Source organism: Strongylocentrotus purpuratus, unplaced genomic scaffold, assembly GCF_000002235.5.
Source record: "Strongylocentrotus purpuratus isolate Spur 01 unplaced genomic scaffold, Spur_5.0 spur5_scaffold_1, whole genome shotgun sequence".
Classification (NCBI taxonomy): Eukaryota; Metazoa; Echinodermata; class Echinoidea; order Camarodonta; family Strongylocentrotidae; genus Strongylocentrotus; species Strongylocentrotus purpuratus.
This window is the reverse complement of record NW_022145594.1, coordinates 32,809,562-32,829,017: the sequence shown is the minus strand read 5'-3', so window position 1 is coordinate 32,829,017 and position 19,456 is coordinate 32,809,562. Positions and strand designations below refer to the sequence as shown.

Genomic DNA, 19,456 nt, shown 5'->3' with positions numbered 1-19,456 from the left:
TCAATTTCAACCGCGACAACAATCACTGAATATTGTAGGATCGCACATGCTTCCAATATGTTCATTTGAACCAAATTCATGACCCCATACCAAAACTTTGTATTACCTTTAAATAGAAAATGATCCTACATTTTCGAGGGTTATTCGGGGAATAAGTACTTTGCTTTTTCTTACGTCTGTTTAAAACTTACATTTCACATACATAAATTCTACGCATATATATATTTAAAAAACAAGGGTAATTAAATGGATGGTTATATCCTTAACATTTCTTAAATAATTTTGATGTGTTTCGTCAATAAAGAAAACTATGCTTATTTACTATGTAAAATCTTAGTTTTTATTTAAAATTAATAAAGAGACTTTTACTATTATACTCTCTACCATCACAGTGATTTGGGATATACAGTATGTATTTTAATATAGTGGCCTAAAGTTTACATCAAGTTTATTTAAAAAAAAATATTTTTCTTCAATATAATAACCTATAACTAATTCTTTTTCATTGATATTTATTTTCTCATGAAAGTGATTTTTTTTTAATCAATAATTTTCCCCAAAATCGAACCTTATTACATTTCATCAAAACATGAAAAGTTGTTTCTGATTCTTAACATATATCACACTGGTCATTGTCCATTATACTCCATCTGCATAGGTCATGTTTGGATGGAAGGATAGTGTGCAATACTTTCAAACTCATTCGCTCGTACTGTTATTAGTGTTATTATGACCATCAATAATGTTTTGTAGAACACGTACTTCAGAGAAGAGAGTATATGTAGGAAGGTATAAAATCAAATCTTTCCAAAACAGTTCTCGCATTATTGCATATACAGTAACAGTCAATCTACTAGTCACCAATTGTAAACAGACATACATTGATGATGAAATAATCTTGAATCCATATTAAGTATCGATTTTCATTTAACCCCATTCGTTTTCAAATCTTATAACGTAGTGTAAGAAGCACATCTTATTCACATTGAATTGTTTTTATCTCATATAAACAATCTCTCGTTTATATGTTTGTCGAACTCGAAAGCTCTCTTGTTCTGGTAGAGGGAATACTTGTACAGTTTAGCATTGAAGAAGTTGGCTGCAAGATTGATGCAGTGAATTTTATTCATGTATTTAGGAAAGAGGCAGAAAAAGAAATACAGCTATTTTTTTTCCTTTGCGCCTTGTACATATTAATATTGAACTCATGTGTTTCACAAACATTATCATTAAAAATTATCATTGCTCATATTGTTATTAGAATTATTATATATTACCATCATTGATGTATTGTAGAAAACGTATTTCAGAGAAGAGAGTATATGTAGGGAAATATAGAGATAGATATCTTACGAACACAGTTCTTGCATTCTTGCATATCAGTAACAGTCAATCTGCTAGTGGGCCATTCCATGGTAACTCGCGTTACACTTAATGGGTACATTGACACGATAATGTGCCTATATCTTTAGAACTGCTAGGATCTACAAGATACTTTTTTCAAACATGGACAGGGTAGATATAGAACAACTGAATGAAACAAAAAAGAAAATTGAAGAACAAACATTTTTAGATTCTTGGATTATTGAATTTCGGTAACTCGCGTTACAAAGAAAGGACATGGTCAATTCTACGAGACCCTCTTTTCTCCTCATACTAGACAATCTTGACAAAATCTTTCCTATTTTAATTTGATAGTAGGTTGTGACTTACTAGTATAAGATCACAATATTAAAGATAAGAAACAATGGACTAGTAAAATGCAGGAAGCAAATATGTCGGTAACTCACGTTACGGTAACTCGCGTTACATTTTGTCCGGAGGCCATTTTCACCCCTATGTAATAGATTAAATATCACAGGACCCCTTAGAATATGGAAATATATTCATCTTTTTCCATTTAGCGAAATTTTCAGGAAAAAATATTACAAGAATCCTGTGTAATCTGCAATAAATTGGGTTTTTTTCAGCTACAGTCCCACATGTACGTTTTTGATGATAGTTTGAGATCTTAGGAAATCAACAAAAATGGAAAAAAAATTGTATTGAATTTGAAAGGCCCTAATGTTTTATGAACATCCATGGCATAAGGTTAGTGATAAATCAAAGAATTAACATGAGAGGTACATTTCTTTTTTTGATGTCATGTCCTTCTTCTCATGGAATGGCCCTAGTCATTAATTGTAAACAGACACAAATTGATGATGAAATAATCTTGAATTAATATTAAGTATCGATTTTCATTCAGCCCCGTTCGTTTTCAATTCTTTTAACGTAGTGTAAGAAGCACATCTTCTTCATATTAAATTGTTTTGATCTCATATAAACAATCTCTCGTTTATATGTTCGTCTTTGTTGCTACTCTTCTGTACTTCTCATCATGTCATTCTTATTTCAATCATTTATGAAAGGGTAACTCAATGAAGTGTGAATTTTTTTTGTGAATTGGGCGATAACGGGAAGATGAATTCTAAAAGAAGAGGTATTTCCAAAAATACCATGAGAAAAATAGGCTATGGGAAGGAAACCAAAAAAATTAAGTACACAATCCTAGAACATGTTGTGCAAGTAATTCTAATACCTCCTTTTTCAGTATTGTCTTGTTTCAGTTTGTCCGATATTAATTCAAATTCATTCGAAAAACATCAGAAGTAAAACAAAACGTGCAATGAATAAACGTCTCCGGTAGAACTCTATAAAACGTCCAATGGCCAATTGAAATGCTCCAACGTCTCTGACTTCAACATGGAAAGAAGTTCATTGCACCAAAGTGAATGGTCTCGGCTCTTTTTGGCCTTGCCGAGCCTCCTGTGATTTCGGATGAAGGGGACCGAGATAAACCTTGAAGACCTCGAAAGCTCTCTTGTTCTGGTAGAGGGAATACTTGTACAGTTTAGCATTGAAGAAGTAGGCTGCAAGATTGATGCAGTAAATTTTATTCATGTATTTAGGAAAGAAGCAGAAAAGGAGACAAATATAACAAATGTTTGTCCTTTGCGCCTTGTACATATAATTATTGAACTGACGTGTTTCACAAACATTATCATTGCTCATATGTTGTTATTAGAATTATTATCACCATCATTCATGTATTGTAAAAAACGTATTTAAGAGTAGAAAGTATATGTAGGGAAATATAGAGATAGATATCTTACGAACACAGTTCTTGCATTCTTGCATATAATGTAACAGTCAATATAATAGTCATCAATTTTAAACAGACACACATTGATGATGAAATAGTCATTGATTATTATCAGGTATCGATTTTCATGCAGCCCCATTCGTGTTCAATAATTATAACGTAGTGTAAGAAGCACATCTTATTAATATTAAATTGTTTTGATCTCATATAAACAATCTCTCGTTAATATTTTCGTCTTTGTTGCTACCCTTCTGTACTTCTCATCATATCATTCTCATTTAAATAATTTATGAAAAGGCAACTCAAAGAAGTGTACAGGTTTTTTGATGTATTGGGTGTTAATGGGAAGATGAATTTTAAATACAAACTCTGAGGTATTTCAAATAATACCAAGAGAAGACATGGCTATGGGACGGAAATCAAGAGAAACAAGTACACAATCCTAGGACATGTTGTGCAAGTAATTCTAATCCCTCCTTTTCAGAGTATTGACTCGTTTTATTGTCTCCAATATTTATTTTATTTTATTCGAAAACATATGAATTATGAATACATAGATAAAACGTCTACGGCATAACTTTTAAAAAACGTCGCATAGCCAATTGAAATGCAATAACGTCTCTGACGTCAGCCGGGAAAGATTACCATTGCACCAAAATAAATGGTCTCAGATCATGTTGGCCTTGCCGAGCCTCCTGTGATTTTGGATGAAGGGGACTGAGATAAACCTTGAAGGACTCGAAACTTCTGTTGTACTGGTAGAGGGAATACTTGTACAGCTTACCATTGAAGAAGTAGGCTGCGGGATTGATTCTGGATAATCAAAGCAATAAAATAAGTAGCAAAATATCAATGAGAAGGAGAGAGAGAGAGAGAGAGAGAGAGAGAGATCAAGGGGTAAAGTAAACACTTGTACAGCTTATTATTGAAGAAAAAGGCTGCGAGATTGACTCTGGAAATGAAGTAGAACGATTCAAAAACTTTTTGTTTTTGATCAGACAATCTGAGAGAGGGGAAGACAAGATAGCGTGGGTGTGTTTTTGCGCGCGCGTGTGTGTGTGTGTGTGTGAATACACGTAAAAAAAAGGATCAAGTCGAGAGATTGAATGGGTATGTAAATCTGAGATATACAGCTATCCTTAAAAATGGACTGCTCGCAAAGTCTCCAAAATGTATATTTCAAAAGCATCAGCCTATTCGGTGTCAATTAAAGGACTAAAAATTGCCTAAAATGTTTAGATAAACATCTTTTGGGAGACTTTCTTCAACTACCAACTTCATTATTTTAGATGAAGTATAGAGAGATGAAAGGAGAAGTAGAAAGATTACCGGATGATAAAATAAAAACAAAACACCGGTTTGCCGTTACATAGCGGAGAAAGATAAATAGACAAATGTGTGGATTAACTAGACAAGTATAGGAAATGCCGTACATTTCAATAGTTTCACTCATAAAGTACTCTTACAACTTGAATTTGTGTTATTAAATATCACTACAAATTATGAAATATATTATCCCGGCTAATAGAGCCTGACTACCGATTATAGGTGCTTTATACATGATTGCTTGAATTCCTTTCTAACGGAACCCATTTAACATCCGGGTAAAGAGAGGCAAAAGTATATTAATGTCTTACTAAAGGACACTATAATGTTCAAGCAGGGCTTGAAATCACAACCTTCGAATATCCAGTCAAGTGCTTAAACCACTCGACTACGACACACACCCCACATGTGACTAGCCCTAAGTCTAAGGGATGAATCGCCGTTTGGTCTGCTGCAGGGATTAACTTACGCCGACTAGCAAAACCCCGTCTGAACATGGCTTATGTAATTGTCTAAGGTTTTCTGGATTCAACTTTGCACTGCGTTGGAGAAACGCAAATGAAGATTGGTGTCTTCCCAATGGCAACAGTGTTATGTGGCATGGATTTGAACTCTGAGCATTGTAGTACATAGCTCGGTGAGTTATCAACACAACCACGATATGTCTCTATATATCTGTCAACTATCAACGGAGCCGACCTTCTCTTATTGATGGGGAACCCCTGTAACAACGGAGAGACCTATACAAATCTGCCACGAGAACTAGCTCTTGCACTGTAATCTTGAAGACAATTGTCTAAGGTGTTCTGGATTCAGTTTGTTAAGGACGTAACTACAGTAACTCCTTCCTTAATGGCAAGGGGGTGGTTAGAAAGAAAAAAGGGATAGCAGGAATTCTTCATAAAATGATAGTACAATTATATGAATAGATCATACTACAACTTCTCACATCATCCAGTCACGCGATAGCTGATCATACAGATCATTTATTCTTGAACTGGTAAGAAAAAAAGAAAGAAAAGAATTGTCATCCATCTGATCTGATCATCAGATCCACTCATTTAGAACTTGCATTGGTGAAACTAAGTTCTCATTCACACAGTCTCAGCTAAAAAAAACAGGATACTCAAACCGAAATTCAGACTCGATATAATTGGATTACCATGTGCACGCTCTGGCTAAAATATATTTTTCGGGGAAGTGGAGAGAAGGTACCTTTAAAGCGCAGAACCGTAATTGAAATCAGTGACTGGTATAGTAACAATGCTGCAACTGGTTTGATCGGTTCATTGTTTTTATTTCTTCTTTTTTAAATAATAAATTGGAAACAGTATTTATAAACTCACCTCATCTAACAAGGCCCTAAGGTATAAGAGTTAGATGTCTGCTAAGCATTATTAACAATCATATCAGTCATGTTACTAGGTTGGAGAAACAGTATGGGTTACCTTACCTAACAACACAAAATGTGTGCAATTCGCATTCTGAATATTAAGAAAAACATTTACTCGTAAAACTGGTGAAGAAATCATTGTAATGAAGCACAAAACAATGACCCGGTTCAAGATTGAAATGCTGCTTTAAGTCTTCAGACAATCTGGGGAGCGAGAAAGATCAATCGAAGAAGATAAACTACTAGGCAGTGAAGTTAATAGATGGTAGAAAAAGTATGGGTTACCTTACCTAACAACACGTGATATATGCAATTCGCATTCTCAATATTAAAATACATTTATTCGTAAAACAGGTAAATGAACTTATTTGTACTGCAGCTCTTCACAATGACTCTTGCATTGAATTTATGTTTAACTTTATTTTGCAATTTTATGAGCGGCGCCTTGCATTGAATTTATGTTAAACTTTATTTCGAAATTTTATGAGCGGCGCCTCGCATCGAATTTATGTTTAACTTTATTTTGAAATTATATCAGTGGCGCCTTGCATTAAATTTATGTTAAACTTTATTTTGCAATTATATGAGCGGCGCCTTGCATTGAATTTATGTTTAACTTTATTTTGCAATTATATGAGCGGCGCCTCGACTTGCACTTGCGCGTGTAATTGCTATGCAATAGTGCAATAGCGTAGTCTCATGGTCCCATGAATTTAGGGGGCACTGTGGTGGGGGGGGGGGGTGAAGGGGGTAGAAACATCTTCTTACTCTGAAATGTGAGAGAACATGCAAGTAGGATCATCGTGAGGGGTGCATTTGATCTGTGCCTACTGCTGCTACGCGACGCAAAACGTAATGCATACATTGCTTTGTGTTCGCAACCTAGCTGATTCCTGGACTCGATTTAAATGTGAGAATAAGTCACACTTGGATAGAACAGAGTTCCATTACGCATAATCATCCTAACGTCAAGGACTTCATGATTGAGGATTCATAAAAATGGTAAGAACTGACGACAAAAGAAACAAATGTTTGTATACATGACCTTATGATCTATTTGTTTGTGATTAATAATCACAATGATGATTCTAAAGGTTGTTTTTATTCTATAAGAAAGGGTTACAGTGTAAAAGTCGCTGAAGTTGTGTCCATCTTGCAGAAAAAGCTTGAATCCTAGATTTCACGACTGGAAGGCTTACAACCTTTGAAAAGCCAATGCTTTTATTCTTTTAAACTTAACATGAGTTCAGAATACCACTTTTATCAATAGTCAGTTAGTTATTAAACTGGCCACAGAACTGCCGTAGTTTACAGTCGCAAAGTCTTGTTAGTCACCGTGCCTAACAGTGTCCGCACTCTGAGACTATTCTGACGGCAGTTTGCATAGTAGGCTGCTCTTTATTCGACACATCCAGAGACTGGTAGTACCAGGCTCTGCCCAAGGCTTAAGGAATCGTGGTAAACTGTCAAATTAGAGTGTATGCCTTAATACTGGAACCGCCTTGCCGTGGGCTGCAGCCCAATATCGTCTGACAAAAGACAAATAAAGTACAGTAAAATGATGATCACCTCAAGGGGCGGGGGGGGGGGGGGGGTGGCACATTCTCGAAGTTGTGTAATTAAGGTAGGCCTCTCCCACTTGGGTTATTTGGGAGGCACGTACCTTCCGATATCTGTATACTAGTCGAGATGATCTATGATAAGATAAGCCACATAGATAATTTATTATTCATAAATTTACATCAAAACTTTAAATTCATGACATTTATTTTGTAAACCTGTTTCTAATTACAGACCAGTAAACTAAAGCTTCATTGGAAGTGCATATATGGCACGGTGATCTTCCTTTCGGTTGGTATGTACCCTACTCCTCAAACATAAAAATTAAAACCCGTTTGCAACCCTATTTAAATAATTGTTATTTATGTTTTTACCGAATGTTGTAATATGCTCATTCTTAATTTGTGATGATTATTTCTTCAACGGATTTCATCATTTTCCTTTGCATAAAGAAATCTTTTTGCCTTCTTTTTGTTTATTATCTCACACTAATCACCTAAAATACACCGTAAACTGTATTTCTATATGAGTAGCGTGTAGTTTTAAACCAACGTTAAAGATATTTTTTTATTTTTTTTTATTGAAGTATGAAATTTATCTGGCGGCGTAGATAAATAAAATTGTAGATGAAAGAAGAGCATTGTAGCGTGCAGTGGCTAAACTATCAAAGGGGCACATGCTCCGTACCCCCCCCCCTCCCCGTCGCCCACAGAAGGCGAAAAGAAAAAAGAAAAAAGGAGGGAGAGAGGAAGAACGTGAAAAAAAGGTGAAATTACAACTTTTATCCCCAAAATGTGGTGTTGTTTATTCGCATTTCATGAACATAATACGAGTGTTACCCCTAGCTCCCAAAATGTCAGTGCCTCCTCAAGACCCCATTGCCAAAAACCACACTTTCGTTTTGTTATCATTCTTCATCTTCTCCGTAGTGTAATATTATTATACTCGTATTTAATATTTGTTATGATTATTTCTTTAACGGAATTCATTATTTTCCTTTGTTTTCTGAAATCTTTTTGACTTCTTTTGTTTAATTACCTCAGACTAATCACCTTATGAGTAGCTGTAGTTTTAAAACCAACGTTAGATGTTTTTTTTTATTTTTTTTTTATTGAAGTATGAAATTTATCTGGCAGCGTAGATAAATAAGATTGTAGATGAAAAAGAGCGTTGTAGCGTGCAGTGGTTTAACTGTCTAAGGGGCACATGCGCCACATCCCCTTCGCCCGTAAAAGGCGAAAAGAAAAAGGAAGGGAGGGAGGAAAAACGTGAAAAGAAGTTGAAATTACAACTTCCATCCCCAAAAGGTGTTGTTGTTAATTCGCATTTCATGAACATAATACGATTGTTGCCCCTAGCTCCCATAATGTCAGTGCCCCCTCAAGACCCCATTCCAAAAATCACACTTCCTTTTTGTTATCATTCTTCATCTTCTCCGTAGTGTAATATAATTATCATTTTATTAATTATTATTATCTTCATCATCATTCTGGCACACAGGTTTACCCGTGCCATTAGATGCAACGGAAAGGACACAAACCTGCCAAAAGAACGTATTTGGACTCAATTACACCTTACCAATGTTCAACGAGTGTCTGCAGAAGCAACACACCAACGGCAGTATGGTACAGATGATTCCGAAACTCATCCCTGTTCCGCCGGCGGCTAACGGTTGCCCTAGACGGAAAGGAAAGTTAGGAATTCCTCCCGGATACAGAATATGCAAATTTCCTGGTAATCATTTAGACCCTTTCTCTTTTTTCGTTACTAGGCTATAATTACAAGGGCACTTGTTTTCCCAAGTTATGTTACTCTAAGAAGGTTCATATTTCCGGAATACAAATTCCAGGCCCGGTGGTTTAATATTCCAAAAACAAAAATAGGGTTTACAACTCCCGCAAATATTTTGGTTGTCCACGCATGTTTTGTTCTTTCGAAGGTCCATAATTTCGCAAATGATGAAATGAAAGGTTTGATTATTCCGAAAATAAAATAGGGTTCATAATTTCAAAGATCCATAATTCCAAGAATGATATTGTTTTTTGTAATGTAATCACAATGTATATATACCACTGTCTAAAAAATGGTATATTTTCGCTTTGAGATATCCATTTGTAGGTGCCCCCTTTTTTCTCCAGAAAGTGCCCTTTTGTTGATGCCCCCCCTAACACACACACACACACACACACACACAAACACTTTGGAAGTCGCTTGGCCGCCCCTGGAACATCTGTAGATTCCATTGTGCAACCTTAGAAAACAGCAGCTGCTTGTAATAATTTGTTGCCAGTTTGGACTCAAGCTCTTAAAACTCCTTGGTTTAATGAAGCCTGGGAAAAACGGCATGTACAATGACGGGGGGGGGGGGGGTGTTCTTCCTCTAAGCTCCCGCGCCAATACAATACACCTTTCTCCAACTACTAAATACTGGTATTAAGTTTGTTTAAAGCCTGACTGTACTACTTATAGCTACTTACGCCCTCTATATAGCAAACAATGCGTACTCGGTGCCGGTTGGTGCCCCATGATCTCCTTTTTCTTATGTTAATTGAGAGCTTATTTGATGAGATAACCACCTGTCAGTGACCTTGCAGGGAGGTCTAATCCCCTGGCCAAACTAGTGCAGACGTGCTTTAATGAAAGCACAGCATTGAAATGAACCGGTCAGTGATATTTAGAGCAAAGTCCGATTAAACATAAGAAAGTTATGGGTTTTTGAGGTTGTGATAAATCAATCACAAATAGGAAACACGGTCACCAATATGCTCTGCACATAACATTTCAAAAACCTTTTTTGTTGTTGATGACAGGATAGTTTTTTCCATACAGCGGTTAAATAGAAACATCTTTGCAATAGTTGTTTTTTAGGGTGTCTGTGTGATTGAAAATTTCTTTGAGGGAAAATAAAAAATATCTGACTTTTTTCGTATAGTACAGAGCAAATAAAGGGCCTCGGGTTTCATATAGGTTTCAGTCAAAACTTAATTACCATCACCATCAAACAACATATTTACAATGAATTACCCCGTTACCTTGCAAACCTCACGTTTACGGTTCTGTCAGATGAGTGTTTTCCTTCATAACACGTGGCCAAAATGCATTTATGATACAAAATACACAATACCTACTAAAAATAGATTGGATGATTCTTGTACACTGTTTGTCATAAAGGTGGAATATTTTCTTTTACCCCAAGTTATGGAACGATTTATACAATGATTTATTTCTAATACCTCTGAATAATAGTATACACTCTCAGATTGTATTGGATAAAAATTTGCTAGTGTTTGTCTTGCGTGACTGCCAAAGCATGTGTATGCTACTATGCTTATCAACAAGGGGACCTGCGTCCTTAAGTCGTAATTGACAGAACTGAGGATTAATGCCTCACAAAAGGGCATTTATATAGCACATCGACACGGTTTTGATCCTGGGTCCTCACAGTTACGAGGCCATTGCTTTGCCACTGAATCGTGACCGTACGGCATCTCCCACAAATAAAAAACAACATAGAAAATGCAATAAATCGTTCCCAACAGCAAAAATTCCTCTTTACGGCCATGCATTATGGTTCAAGGCATGGCCACAAACTGCAATCGGAAAAAAAATATTACTATAGCTTTTCTCTTTGCTGTACCTGTTACCAATACGAAAAGTATGTACCGGCGTTTGTGAAGGAAGAGCAAAGGGAGTAATATTATTAAGTCCCTCCTTACAATTTTTCGACCATGAGAAAACAATTCAGCATGCTGTGTATACTAGCAGCTAACCGGGTGTGGAATAATTCTGTTAGCTCATAAGATTGCACATGGAAAGGCATTAAATGAAGACAGATCTTGGAGGGGGATGTTTCACAAAGACTAAAAATCAACTTAAGATGGAATCGTACAATGACAGGCCGTTCATGCACTGGTTGCTCTCACCATAGGTCTCTCAAGGGATGTGCAAATCATCGTCACAAATCTACAAGAATTGACATTTATTTTACAGTTCATTGAAAAAATGAATGTAATTTCAAGTTCTACAAAAGATTTGGACTGATACTATTTTATGATGATAGGAAGTATATGCCCCTAAAATATCTTGCACCAGATGTACAATTTGAGGAAAAATACCCAATAAGTTATGATTTATCGATAATTGTATAGCTTTAACAATTAACTACAACAAATTCTATAAATTTGTGACCACGATTTCTACGTCCCTCGAAACGCCTGCCATATTTCAAGTCCAACTTAAGTCGATATTTTGTGAAACGCCCGAAGGTCTCAAAAGACCCTTCCTTATATAAATAGTCAGTCTCCCCTTTAAATAATCCGATAGCCCTCAATAAGTGATTTCCTAATTTGTCTGTACTGGGTTGCGGGAAAACAAATATTATGCTCCTCCTGATGCCAAGGCCTTGGTAGGAGTTGTTAGACCTTTTTGTTAAAGTCTGGTTAATTTCCCTCTTTTTGTTATCAAAGAATAAGTAGATGCACAATTATTCACAGAATGAAAAGGTAAAGAAAAAACTACAAATTTGTGCTGGTAAAAGCTGGCAGTTTCATATTTCCATTTCCGTTAGTTCATATAAAGTCGTAGGTTTTTTTGTTTGATTGAGCATGCAATCAAAAAGCAAGACCAAAACATGCTCACCCGTTTCACAGACATACGCATAAATACACACACACACACACACACACACACACAAACGAAGTTTCTTTCCTTTATTTTTAATAGATTGTGACAAGAAGCTCTGTGAAAACAGCTGGTGCGAGGAGACTATGGAAAGTTATCTGTGCCACTGTTCAGCTGGATTTCAAGGGAAACATTGCGATGAGCGTAAGAACAATAATATTACAAAAAATGGAGTTCTGATAAAGGTTTGAAAAGGAAACATAATAAGGATATTTTGTGACATTTCCTATTCTTTTCATGTCATGTGAGTTTTGATGAATATCATAGCAGTAGACCTAATAGTAGCGATGGTAAATGGTTAAAGAAAGTTTGAATGTGCAGAAAGTAGAAGAAGGTATATTGAGGAGAAAAGAAAGAGCCCTGATTAGGAAGATGCGTGGCTCGGAGTTTTTTCTGATAGAAAGAACATTAGTGAACTCAAGGAAAGTTTAGGTCATTTACCTGGTTTTAGATTTTATTTTTCTTAATACTGGCAATTTTGTTCCGCCTTCTCGCTTTGTCCCCCCCCCCCCCTTTCCCTTGCCAAATCCCTTATATAAAGAGAGTATATCCCTTTTTAAAATTTGTTTTCTTCAAACATCATGGAAATTGGCACGATTCAACGTTTTGTCTATCATATGAAATCCCAAAGTCGAAGGTTTCATAAAATGTCAGTAGATGGGGCTGTGGTCTAATCACATACATAATTTACAAGTATGTGTGAAATGCTGGGGAGAAACAAAGCTTAGCTTAATAGTGAAGAGATCTTTATTTTTTTTTTAAATTTTAAATTTTAAATTTATTTATTTCTGTTACGTTAGAAATAGATGTATGGAAGAGCAATAGGGGACTTAGGAATAGGACAATTAAATAAAATTGAATGAACAGAAAATAAAATGGTAGCGGAATAATAGATTTTTGAGGAGACAAGTTTAAAGGTACTATGTCCCATTTGCAGGCCAAAAAAATAAAAAAGTTAAATTCCAACTGCATTTAAAAGATAATACTAATTTAGAACTTCCCTAAAAAAAATGGGGCTTGAAAATGTCTTCAAGTGGGAAAATAACGACTATTAGTTTAGGGCTATAGAGCCCAAAAGTAATAGTCTTGATTTTCAGACAATTGTACCGAATGGTCATACGTTTTATGCTGCGCAAAGATTCAATCAGTTTAATCTTGCCATCACAAGAAGTGGGTTATTGATGTAGACAAATGCTCATGTACCCTTTACAACTCTTTTCATGTATGTTATTACCAAAGAAGAAAAAAGCCAGTCAGTCACTCAATAGTGTCTGACAGTGAAGTCTAGCAAGTAAACGGGTTTCCTTGCAAAATTTGAATATGAGGACACTGCTAACGTTTAAATTTCACAGATAGGACATACATGACATATTCATAATTCCTGCAAAGTTCTACAGAATTTGAGGTTGGCTGCAAAAGGGACATAGTACCTTTAAGAAGATGAATAAGGGAAAAAAAAACGAACAAATCAAACAATGTCTACAGCCTTTATTTCTGTTAACAAGAAATAATGCGTGTTTCTGTTGTACTTTTCTGTCTTGAATAGTAATGTTTTACTTGTTTTTTGCTAATAGAAAACATAATTTATGTCTTAAGTTCAGTCCAGTTGAATGAAATTTATTAGAATGTAATTCAAATTCAAATTCTAACTTTGCTCAAATTTCCTTTGTTATGATTGTCTTCACCAACACCAATCCGCAAACACGCACACTCCCATATACATACTCCATTTCACGCATGTACACGCACCCACCCATCCCTACCCCCAATACACATACACGCACAATACACGCAACCACACCTCACACACACACACACACACACAAATGCACATACGTACACACCCTCATGTGCTATTAGTGGCGAACGACTCATGCATATAAGTGATAAACGTGCATTGAGAATATGTGAACTTTTAGGCCCTCCCAGTACGTTTTCGTTTGTTTGATCACATTCTGCTGTCCAAACAAAATGCTTACTAATGGATGGTAAGCCATTCAAAGATACTCCATCTTCAGGAACCATTTTATTACCAGAATTCCATATCATTTCTTAAAGACAAGACTGCTGTGTTCTGGTAGAGATAACAAACAAATTCCAAACTTTCTCATACTTTTTATGTTGATTCGGAAAAAGATAAATGAAAAATAATAATATTGACCTCATATTTATCATGTAACTATAGATAGCTGAAAAAAAAATCGAGCTTATAATTAATATGATTAATATTTATATTATAACTATTTCTATTACTACTATTCATTTTACCATTATTAGTATATGTATTATCATTACTATTATCATTATTATTATCATTATTACTATTTCTTTTTTTTTCGATGATTCCACGCCTCACAGTTTGCAGCAGTACCACATACATTCGCCAAACAAAATTTCTTTCTTCATAATAATCGTTGAATCAAATTTAAAAAAAAAATAGTAATTCGTGGAAATGGCACGGTGCTACTGATTACTAATCAACTATTGTGTTGAAAGCGTATTAGCTAACAAATAATTGATTTGTTAAAAGCCGTTTTTGTTGTTGAGCGATCTTCAGTCACACAGGTGAAAGAGACATAGGGAGAGAGAGAAAAAAACAAAAGAGAGAGAGAGAGGGGGGATAGAGGGACTGGGGGGGGGGCAAATGCTTCTATCTCCTGTAGTCTTGCCAATAAAATACAAAATGAATTTTTTATTTATCAGAAACAAAGTTTGACTAGACAAAATTGGCAAATATGAACTCCATCACCAAGTTGACATTTTGTTTATTGTCGCCAAGGCAACTAGGCATAATGAGTAAAACACTATGAGAAAGTTGATCCAGTCTATTTACAATATTTTAAAGAGATAAAGTAATCATAACAGTAAAAGAGGGCCACAATCCTTTGCATTCGGGAGGGGGATTTGAGATCATGGGGATTAATACTTAATTAATTTGTCGGGGGAGGGGGTATACCGCCCCAGAAATGTACCAGCATTATACAAGTTTTGATATTGGTTTGGTAAAAGTTGTTCTTTTGATACATCTTTCCACAATTCTGACTGCCGAAACGCAAAGGGGCAGAACAATGTTTAAATTTGAACTGTAGATCTCATGTGATCCCTCGTGGGGTTATTTGTTAGGCCTGTAGATGATTTCAGAATTACATCATGGTTCAAATGAAACCGAATATCCACATATATTTTATACAGTCGTGGAGAAATCACACTTCGTGCATTTCAGATTAATCATTGCCAGCAAGCGGCATTTTTAATTCACATTTCACGAACCTATTACGATAGGTGACCCCTAGACCCCCTAAATATCCTTTATCAAAAGCCATTTTTCTCGTTCTTCCTGCTCTTGTTCTTGTTTTTATTCTCCTTCTTCTTCGTTTCATGATGATGATTTTTTTATCATTATTATTATTATCATTTTCATCATGATGATTATTATTATTGTTATTATCATCATAAATGTTATTGTCGGTATCATTATTATAGTATTATTATTGTGATCATCATTATCACCATTATCATCTTTATTATCATTCAATGCTTTGTATGAATCCTGTGTTTCGACAGAAGCACCATCAGCCATGACTCACTTCACTGACATGTCTACGATCATACCGCCCGAAATGACGCAAGTCACCGCCACGGCCGGTGAGCATTTCATATCATTCCCGTTGCACGCAAGGTTTCATTTAGCTGATGTAGGACTGTGTATGTAAAAATCAATTCTATGATGGCTAGTAATCTATAAGTATTATTGTCTATACGGTGTCACATTCATACGATGCGTCAAAGACGACACAGGTCGCTAACGCAGTCCTACGTCAGGCGAATGACACCTTCCGCTCAACGTCCGGCGTTATAACCGCTATATGTCTCTTGCAAACGGAGCGTCATTCTTGTGACGCATGGCTGAATTCGTGATTTGTGTGGTGTTTGACGCACCATTGGACAGTAGCATTCAGGGATTGTCAACAAAATGAATAAAATATGAACAGTACAAGGGTCATTTTGAATTACTGACTCGCACTCTTTAGTCCTCATCTTTTGTTGCACTATATAGCAGCAATTATTGTTCATAATAAAATTTAGATTATCAGGCCATTAGAGTCTAAACGTGTTATTTCTCTCAATGAGATGTTTTATTCAATCATTCAGGATCTAAAGCGACTTAATGAAATGTAAAGTTATTTTAATCCTCCTAGTGCGCCTTTTGGTATAATCACCCCTCCTGTTACTTGTCAACTTGACATTTTCTATGTGTACAGCTTTACACTGTATTGTTTCAGCACAACACCAAGTACCAAGCAAGGATAGATCTTTTTCTATGAGAGGCTGGTCCTCTGACCTACACCACCTTTGTTTTTCCTATCAGTTCCTAGACTCCCACGTGACTGCGCTGAGATTCAGACTGGTGGACTATCCCATCTCAGTGGGGTGTATCCCATCTATCCCGATGGAGTTGGGGATGATCCTCTCTTCGTTTACTGTGATATGGAAACGGACGGAGGTCGCTGGACGGTGAGAAATGATGATAGCTCGAATTTCAACTTCATCAACCCCGTCCACTTTTAAAATGATCGCATAGATTTTCAAAAAACACTAAAGCAAGTATCTTCGAAAAATTAACCTTGCCTTGTGCGTCATCCATTTAAATGTATGTAAACATTTCAATAGAAAAAAAAATTCTTTAGGGAATACAATAGGGTATTACAATTTCCTTTTAGATGATTTTTCGAAAATGGATCGTATTAAGAATCAAATTTTGGGTAATATATACCCTGTATCCTATTTCATCCATCAACATTTTCCCACTCTCCGCCCTGGTGTCAACAGGTACCTGCTAATTGCTGGGCCCTCATGATAAATAGAATCGATATTGCTTATTGATATTGATTTGGTTGATCTTTTAAAAGTCTTTGCCATCGCATTATTATTATTGGAGCGAAACGTGATAACAGCCACTCTTCTTCGTGTTGCTACACTGTTCAAAAGTAATTACATAAACTTTGATAACACACATCGCATCTTCAATCATCGCAAGTGTTATTAATGTTCTGAATTAATAATTAATACACACACACACACTCTCTCTCTCTCTCTCTCTCTCTCTCTTTCTTTGTCTCTCCCTCTCTCTTTGTCTCTCCCTCTTTCTCTCTCTCTCTATGCCTCTTTTTTTCTCTCTCTCTTTCTCCCTCTCTCGTTCTCTATCTCTTTTTTTTCTTTTTTTCGCCCCCACCCCCTATCCCTCCCTCCCACTCTCTCTGTAGGTATTCCAGCGTAGACAAGATGGATCTGTTGACTTCTTTCTTAACTGGTCCGAGTACAAACACGGTTTTGGAAACGTTTCCTCCGAGCACTGGCTCGGTAACGACAACATCCACCGTCTTTCCCGTAATAAGACCTACGAGCTACGGATCGACCTACAAGACTTCGAGGGACAAACGCGCTATGCCGCCTACAGCAATTTCAGTATTACGGACGAGGTCGCAAAGTACATCCTGGCCCTTGGCAGCTACTCCGGAGACGCAGGTATGTAATAGGGCGATCCCCTGCAATGTGGCCTGTACATAATATTATTCATTTTAAGTCATCACAAATGTGGTTCCTCTTGGTATCACTGATATTATTAACTGGCACAATCAATTAAGGTGTCTGTTTTTCTTTTTTCTATATGGAATAAATGGGGGTATGTCGTATTGGACCAATGCGGAATCGCGGAATCGTCCAAAGGTACAGTAATATGGTACTACATGATATGCTATACGGTAATATGTTAATACGGGAGGCTAATTCGGTAAAACAGTTTTTTTTTTTAAATTAAAAAAAGGAATTCTGTATACTGTAATTTCTTAATATTGTTCATTGTAATACGGTTAAAGGCCCTGTGGTAATACAATCATACATTTATACGGTTAAACGATAAAACGGTTATCGTTAATAGTGTCATGGGGGAAAATCTATTTTTACAGTTAATATACGATATTAAGGTAAAACGGTATTAACTATCAAACGCTCTCTCACAGTGACGAGGTAAACGACAGCAGTATTTTTTTTTGGGGGGGGGGGGGGAGAGGAGGGGATTTGTGGTTGAGAGTTTTTGTTTGCTTGTTTTTGTTTTATTTAACTCGTAATAGGATATCAAGTCGAGAAATGAGGGGTTGAAAAAAGTATCAATGAATAATAACGAATACTCCCAAACGCATCTGTCTGTTATATCGAAATACAGAAGACACAGCATTCACCGATGGACAGACAAACGGACGGCTTCGTACAATACATACACGCAGCCTCAAATCGAGTACGGGGAGATCGTATCTATTTTGAATTGATTTATATCATGTGTAAACCATAAATCAATTTCTCATTTCTATGCAGGTGACAGTATGTCGTATCATGAAGGTTATCCGTTCAGTACACTGGACCGTGATCATGATGGTTTAGGGGGACACTGCGCCGACCTGTTAAAAGGAGGCTGGTGGTACAATGATTGCCATCATGCCAACCTAAACGGCCTATACCTGAACGGTCCAACCACACAAGCGGAGAACGCGGCCAAGGGTGTGGTATGGTATCACTGGCTCGGTTATACATACTCCCTCAAGAAGACGGAGATGAAGCTTCGTCCGACGTAATTAACGAACGCCTGTCATAAGAACGTGCCGGTTTACCGTGGGGTTTCGTAAGCACATTTAAAAACACCGGAATTTACATTTTGTATTTTATCACACACAGCTTCTCAGCTTTTTCACTTTGATAACGAAACATATAACAACTTCCTCAAAACAGTGTTACTCATTTTAGTATCGGCTGAACATGAAGGAAGTTATGCCGGGTTGCTGTAATAAGTATTCACTTAAATAGATAATAATCCTAAATTTTCGAGGGTTATTTGGAAAATAAGTACTGTAATATTTTTTACGTATGTTTGAACATAAGGAAACTTCAATTAGATTATTTGCTAAATGTTGTCTGGCATTATTTAATTATTTCCCACAAGAATGTCAGCAACAAAAAAGATGCGGTGAATCAAGGGCGGATCTAGGGGGTTCGGCAGTTTAACCCCCCCCCCCCCCCCTTGGGCGGCCAAACGAGAAAAAAAAAGGGAGAAAAAGAAGGGAAAAGAGGAGAAAAAAGGGGGGGGGGAAAAGGGGAGAAAAAGAAGGAAAAGAGAAGGAAAAAAGAAGGAAAAAAGAAGAAAAAAGTAAAGCAGTGCAATTTTTGGAAAATCCTGAATCCGCCACTTGGTCAAACACCCCTTTAGAAAAAAACTAGATCCGCTCGTGTGAATTGTATCCATGTATTTAGAAAAGAAGCAGAAATAGAGAAAACTACAAATATTGTATTTTTTCCTTTGC

The 19,456-nt window shown here is 36.4% G+C and overlaps 1 protein-coding gene across 1 annotated transcript; it reads left to right on the top strand.

Moving 5' to 3' along the window:
* The first annotated feature begins 16,480 nt into the window (after nucleotides 1-16,480).
* Nucleotides 16,481-18,906, top strand: LOC755215 (ryncolin-1-like). Its single transcript, XM_030978985.1, has 3 exons — nucleotides 16,481-16,619; nucleotides 17,369-17,630; nucleotides 18,477-18,906. The coding sequence occupies exons 1-3, from the start codon at nucleotides 16,593-16,595 to the stop codon at nucleotides 18,731-18,733; spliced, it is 546 nt and encodes a 181-aa protein (XP_030834845.1). The 5' UTR covers nucleotides 16,481-16,592; the 3' UTR covers nucleotides 18,734-18,906.
* Nucleotides 18,907-19,456: the final 550 nt, after the last annotated feature.

Bases quoted from the DNA above. Each gene is read 5' to 3' on its own strand.
- LOC755215 (XM_030978985.1), top strand. From the start codon at position 16,593: ATGGAAACGGACGGAGGTCGCTGGACG. The intron at 16,620-17,368 runs GTGAGAAATGAT...CTCTCTCTGTAG, and splicing joins CGGACGGAGGTCGCTGGACG to GTATTCCAGCGTAGACAAGA. The intron at 17,631-18,476 runs GTATGTAATAGG...ATTTCTATGCAG, and splicing joins CAGCTACTCCGGAGACGCAG to GTGACAGTATGTCGTATCAT.